Genomic DNA, 7,074 nt, shown 5'->3' with positions numbered 1-7,074 from the left:
AAAGTTGTCTATAAGCACGAGTGCTTATACCTGCTGTGTGGCCACACTTGAAGGCGGGGCCAAAACATCTGCCGTCATTGCGAAGGACGAGACAGGATGAACGGTACAGATGGGGGTAAAGGTGCAAATATTCAGACAGTCTCTCCTCAAAGGCATTCATGGGGTGCTTTTCATTATGCTAATGTGACTCTTCCCTCAATCGCGTCTCTTCCTCGCGTCTTAGCCCTTTCTGGCGAGGATGTTCACAAAATATTTACACAATGAGATTTTTGATAAATAATCATCAGTAACGTGGATATAATGACTAAGTGGGGAAAAGGCAAATAATTACATAAACAGTTACAATAGTCTGGTAAGTTAAAAAAAAAAAATCACTTTACTGTAATGCAGCCTTTAAAACTAGGGAAAGACAACACTTATGCTGTATTACAATATTACGATATCCAAAATCTAAGACGATATCTATTCTATACTCATATCACAATATCGATATATTGCCCAGCTCTAGTTTTAGTCACCTCCGATTACTTTTGGTAACAGATCAGTTACACTTTCTCTCTCTCTCTCTGCGCAGGGGTGGAGGGCTGGGCCTGGTCCTGGCCAGCGCCGGCTTCGGCATGCTCACCGCGCCCATCATGGAGCTCCACAACCAGAAGGGCTACTTCCTGCACCACGTGATCTTCGCCTGCTGCACCCTGCTGTGCATCATCTGCCTGCTGCTGCTGCCCGAGCCGCGGGGCCAGCCGCTGCCGGAGAGCCTGGCTGACGGAGAGACCTTCACCCGTCAGACGCTGCTCCATCCAGGAGAGCAGCACCTCCTTCTCGCCAAGACTGACGGCGACTACTCCCGCGTCCACGACACGCCGCTGCACCTCACGACCACTGGGGGCGCGACAGTGGCGGCGGCGACCGCTCTGGCAGCGGTGCCTGCCTCGTACGCCCTGGCCACCGGCGGGGAGGTGATTGGAAACCATGCCATAGCCAATGGGGTGTGAACACCATAGCAATAATCTACTACCGTGCTAATTATTGCTCAAGAATTTTAACCTGAACAGAATGGTCAATGAACCTCTGCAAAAAAAAATAAAATAATAAACTTTGAAGGGGGAATCTTTCGGATGAACCAGATGAACTCATTTAACGCCGAGGTTCGGGATGGTGACGATAATTCATTTGTGTAGTTTGTAGTGAATATGATTCATTCAGGAGTTGCCAAAAATATTGTACTTGACTAAGTTTATCCGAAGTCAGCGTGTGTTAAATAATATGAAAGTCTTCGGTGGCGTTGGTGATTTTCTTGCACTGCCGTCCGCTCCGTCGAGAACGATTTGCAGGTGAAAGATGCAGGCAAGTGAGGAGGGAGAGGAGAGCAGACTGGCTTTGAATAACGTGTGCTCTGTGAGTTTTCGGTTTGTAGTTTTGACTTGTTGAGAGAGGATTTCACTGCATCTTCTAAGTTATTTTGCACTAAATGTCAGAGACACAATCAAAGTGCTTGTGATTTTCAGCCAACACGGAGTTCCAGGGATTTGGCTAAACCACTACCACTCTTTTTTTTTTTTTGCATGAAAGGGCACAAATACTTTTACATGTATTTTCTTCCTTTTTGTGGTCCCTCTGCTAGAAGTCCAATGTGGCACTTTATCCTCAGAGATGAGGTTAGTGTAGACGCTGATTTTCTTTTTTAAAGGAAAGCATTCCTGCTACTAGTGTGGGTGCATGATGGTTGTCTGATGCGATGAACAGCCGGAGACCTTGGCAGACTGTACGTGTAGCCTGCAGAGACTGGGGTGGGGGGGGTAATGCTGAACAAATCCGAGAGTTGAACGGACAGTGATGTCCTATGACGCATCTCGGGATTTAAAATGACTTTATCGCAACGGCTCTGTTCTTTTTAACAAAACACAGAATGTAATTCAAGGAAATCAGTATTTATTTTGTCATGCTGCCGAAGGGCAATTTTGTTGCTTGAAATACCTCCTTAATTAGCAAATATTTCCACTCCAACTCTCACTTCCTTATTCTCTGTACTGTGGTAATGTTGTAATCCTGCTCCTAGGATGTGTAACTCTAGCCGAAAAGCACAATATTTTTTGGAAATAAACGTTTGTGAAGATTAGAATAGAGCAGCGTAGTCTGCGCAGACCTGGCCTAGTTGTGATTAGCGTACATTTATACACTTTACTACGTACGTTTCCCTTAGGACTGCATAAAAAACGTAAGGTATGTATCCATGTACCATTCATTCATAGGATGATAAGCACATTGAATAGATAACACATCCCATTTTTCATTCATATATACCTGAATCCAAACATCCTACATTTTTAAAAATCATATTTAGTACACAGCACGTATTTTGAACACCCTGTATGGTTTACTAGTTTGTATGTTTTCAACAGTTAAAACACTTGGAGGAAAAAAAATTCCCACTAATGCCGTTTTCTATTTTTTTAATATGATGCATTTGTACAAAAAGCCATAGGCCTCTACATGTTTTGATAATAAACCACTTAATTTATTATGTCAATAAAAGAACACGTTGATGTGACTGTGTGTGGTCGTTGTGTGGGAGTTCGATTACAGTATTAGAATGAGTTATGTCAGTCCAAAGAAAAAGAAGGAGGAGCACCTGCTGCTTGATCGATGCTCTGCTTCCTACACGGCACCTCAGTTCTACACAGAACAAGAGTTCAATAACCAATCAAAAGTGTTCCGGGTGAAGCTCCAGCTCCTTTTTGATCCGGTTCTCCACCGAAAGACTGAGGTTGGAGTCTGTCATCGGAAGACTGTAACTCACAAATACTTGCTTTTTGGTCTTCTTTGCTGCAAAAACAGACAGAAACAAGACATTTATTTCACTTTTAGTTTAGCAGGAGCACTAAATGATTTGCTACAGTATACAGTTACGCCAAAGTTCTCAGTCTTGGAAGTCGTGGAGACTCCAAATTATTTTTTTGGTTAATTAATAAACCTTGTCAGTGTTTTTGGATGTTTTAGCCTGTTCACTACAGTGTCTATTTTTCAATACAATATGAGCGTTCCAAAGGATGTTTGTGTGTTTTTCACACATTTCAAGAAGCCTCTGGTTTTAGTTACATTTGGGGTGGTATAAAAATCAACATGTGAAGACATCTTCAACATATCATAGTGAACATTATTATCGCTTTATTTTTGGAAAACCTGTGTTATCGATTTTGTGGCAGTGGTGGAATGTACATTTACTTAAGTACTGCACTTAAGAACAATTTTGACATACTTGTTTATCTAAAAATGGCTCCACATTGACAAACTACAACATTTAAATGCTCTTCCATGTATTTGTTAATGATGAACGGGGAATAAAATAATATTCTATAATAACGACTAACAAAACTGTGGAAGGAGATATTCTGCATAATGAGTACTTTTACTTGTGATACGTATGTATGACGTATGCCATTTTGGCGTGTTATCAAGACGCATAATCGCTTTTTAGCGTGTTTATCAACGCAGTTCGGCCGCCCTTGACCTACATTATGTGTGAATGTTTTGGTTTATTTAAATTTTTTTAAGCCTTCCCCAATGTTTCTTTCTAAACCCAACCGTTTGTTTTCCTAAGCATGTTTTTGTCTTTTTTTTCGTGTTTTTCTCTTTTTTTCGTGTTTAACTAAAGCCTTTCCCAATGTTCCTTTTCCTAAACCCAACCTTTTTTTTTCTTCTTTTTACACGCGTGTGATGTTGTTCTCGCGAGTATGTTTACATCCGCTGTATACAACTGTAGTCATACACGTGGATAGCTCAAAATGCGTACAGATAACACGTCATTTGGATTTAGGAAAGTGGCGTGTAGGTTTACGCAAAGTCATGATGCCATGTTGGACAACACTAAAAACGGTTACGGTGAAGAATGACCTAGCAACAGCAGGATTTGAAGAACTGTTCGCAGCAAAGTTGATTATAAGTGGATTCTAGCAAATGAGCTAAAACATACAAAAACATTTTAATTTTTTTTAAGATTATTTTTGGTTTTTTTTCCCTTTAATCAACAGTGACAGTGGATAGACAAGAAATGGGGAGAGAAAGAAAGGGGATGACACGCAGCAAAAGGGCAGCAGGTCGGATTCGAACCCAGGCCGCTGCAAAGGACTCAGCCCACGTGGGGCGCACGCTCATACTGGGTGAGCTAGAGGTCACCCCCCCATACAAAAACATTTTAATATCCACAAAGTATAACGACACGACAGCTTTTTATTAACTTATTATAACTTTCTACATTAGCAGCAATAATAAAACACATACATTTAAATGCAAAGTCGTACATCATTACCTAATCTCTCTGCCAAGGAATTTGAAGCAGTATTGGATGGGTCCCCCATGACTAATGTAGATAAAGGCATCGAATCCTGCAGACAAAACAAATGATGACAACAGCGGTTGGTCTTTCTTCCAGGACAGAAATTAGCTCTCTGACATCCAAAATCTTTCACTTTAATATCGGTTTGTCAGGCCAAGTGCTCCCAATTGGGTTCAGCTTTGTTGTCTCTGTGGTTTGTGGTAATGTCAGAAGATGTCAAGGAAAAGATGTATTGTATTTTGCCTGCTAAGGACCCATTACCCAACCAGTGGCACTGTGCTGGTATAATAATGAATCATAGGGACTTCAACATTCTAATTCCAGGTCACCACTATGCAACAGAGCGACAGTGCCTTCCTCTTCCTCTTGCACTATCAATTTTATTCTTGTCTTTTAATGTTTTTAATTTGTTTATTATTGTTTTTTAATTGTTTTCTAACTGCTCTTTAATGTTTTATGTAAAGCACTTTGAATTGCCCTGTTGCTGAAATGTGCTATATAAATAAAGCTGCCTTGCCTTGCCTTAGAGGATCAACTCATCCAGATCACAAACATGTTTTCCCACCTTTCCCTTGTGGTATTTAACCATGAAAGCTAGAAGTGAGCAATGTATGATATAATCTAATCTAATATATAGACTCAATTAGGTGTTAATGTATCTAATAAGCATGTCTATTTTTTATATGTCAGGTTAATACACTGATGCAAAAATCATATAAAAATCCATTCTTACTTAAACATCAGTCCTACTTTTTGATTAACAATACTGCCCACAATATTTTAATATCCCCCCCAGATAGCCACTGCACCGGAAGGAGATAAATGTACAACAGTATCGGTACCGAAAAGATCATCCCAAGCTCTGTACATCGTAACATCGTTTCGGCTTTATGGGAGCGTGCCTATGCAGCCCTATGTACCCACATTTCTAAGACTTTTTTCAAAATGAGTCCCTATGTTCCAACAGTTCTAAGAATTTTTTTTTCCAAAATTAGGCCCTATCTTCCCATATTTCCTTTTTCATTAATTTGTATCAGATTTTATCCCCCTTTCTCCCAATTTGGTAACCAATTACACCCAACCTATTATCCAATAGCAATGTGGACTACAGATGGAATGTAACCCTAACCCTAACATAGGGCCTAATTTTAAGAAAAATCTTTGAAATTTAAAAACATAGGGCTTAGGGAACATTTGGCTGTGGGACCATGGGGTTGTGGGAACATGGGGCTGTGAGAACATGGGGCAGACCCCTGGTTTTATCACTGAAACTTCTGTTCACTTCTGTATCATACACGAGTGGGATAAAATATCTTTTATAACAGTGTGGACTGAAACTGTGACTGAACAGCCTTCCCATAAATATCAAAAAAGTAACATTAGCCTAATAACGTTAGCATTCCTTTGATAAACATCTCAAGATGTAGCTATCTATCTATCTATCTATCTAGCTAGTAGAATAACAGAGTCAGTGACAGGAAAAGACTCAAGTACAAGTACCTCAAATGTGTACTCAAGTACAGTACTTAAATAAAAGTACTAGTGTTAGTAACTAGTAGTTATACATTTGGTTGTATTTCCTTACATATCTGCTGCTCATTGACACCGCCAGGTTGGACAGAACCGGACTCGAACCGACCCACAGGAAGAACCCTCCGCTCAGCTTCATCACATGGAAGTGTATGACCTGCTCCAAAATCTTCTCCGAAAAGTTGTGTACCGTAATGGCCTCAAACACCGCTCCGTTTTGTGTGTCGTTCATTTTGGTTGTTGTTGTTGTTGTTTAACTCAAGCTAGCAACCATTTGAACTCGTGCTAGCTACGGGCCGGCTGCGAACCATTGACATATATAGCTGCGAACAGAAACAGAAAGAGCTACTTCCTGGTGAAAGGAAGACGGAAGCCCAAAGCAATCGATCGTCAATGCGATGTGCAGCACCAGAGCAACTGATCTTGACCATAAAAAAACGCCACAAAAAGACACCTGTCAGTGGTGGAAGACGTACTAAAATTTTTTACTTAAAAGTAACAATAATAACACAGTGTAGAAATACTGTTACAAGTAAAAGTCCTTGTATTTTAAATGAGTACAAAAGTATTAGCATAAAAATGTACATTATGCAGAATAGTCAATTTCAGAACCATTTATGATTATAATTATCGATGCATTAATTCTTTAATCATCACTTTAATATTGCAACTGGGAAATGTGAAGCTCATTTTAACTACATTAAATTTATGCTGGGTGGCTAAATCCATAATTTTAGCCTACATCATAATGTATTAGTTGATTATATTTTGTATCAATAATCAGAATGTGCAAAGTAACCAAAGTTGTTAAATAAATGTAGAGGAGTAAAAAGCACAACATTTCCCTCTGAGATGTAGTGTAGCAGAAGTATAAAGTAGCATGAAAATGTAAATACTCAAATAAATAACAAGTACATCAAAATTGTAATGATGTAGCATACAGTTCTTGAGTAAATGTACTCAAGTTATGTTCCACCACTGCTTACTGTGTAACTTAAATATAAATGCTCATGTTAAGTAGCATAGGTAACACTTAAACAAAGGGCTTTTAAATGGTATGAAATAGCTTTATTAATGCTCAAAAATAATTTTCAATATGAAATCATTAACATCACTCCTGTAATCACCAAAATGAATAACTGTTACTGACAATTTGCCAAATCTTAATTTCAGTTTTGTTATATTACAGCTATTGACACTGTTGTAAG

The 7,074-nt window shown here is 39.3% G+C and overlaps 2 protein-coding genes across 3 annotated transcripts in view; one reads left to right on the top strand and one right to left on the bottom strand.

The window, feature by feature from the left end:
- slc22a23 (solute carrier family 22 member 23) overlaps positions 1-2,551 on the top strand; it is a 23,588-nt gene extending 21,037 nt beyond the window's left edge. For both annotated transcript variants that reach the window (XM_028588242.1, XM_028588243.1), the window contains exon 10: positions 575-2,551. In XM_028588242.1, the coding sequence (XP_028444043.1) occupies positions 575-995 (421 nt within the window). In that variant the 3' untranslated portion in view covers positions 996-2,551. The remainder of the gene's footprint in view (positions 1-574) is intronic.
- psmg4 (proteasome (prosome, macropain) assembly chaperone 4) lies at positions 2,440-6,258 on the bottom strand. The gene is made up of 3 exons (XM_028588244.1): positions 5,922-6,258; positions 4,310-4,385; positions 2,440-2,826 (listed from the first exon to the last, which is right to left on the bottom strand). Exons 1-3 carry the CDS (start codon positions 6,096-6,098, stop codon positions 2,705-2,707), a joined length of 375 nt encoding a protein of 124 aa, XP_028444045.1. The 5' UTR covers positions 6,099-6,258; the 3' UTR covers positions 2,440-2,704.
- Between the last annotated feature and the right edge of the window lie 816 nt (positions 6,259-7,074).

This window comes from Perca flavescens, chromosome 9 (genome assembly GCF_004354835.1).
Source record: "Perca flavescens isolate YP-PL-M2 chromosome 9, PFLA_1.0, whole genome shotgun sequence".
Taxonomy (NCBI): domain Eukaryota; kingdom Metazoa; phylum Chordata; class Actinopteri; order Perciformes; family Percidae; genus Perca; species Perca flavescens.
The sequence above is the reverse complement of the archived record's forward strand: the minus strand, read 5'-3'. Positions and strand labels throughout refer to the sequence as shown.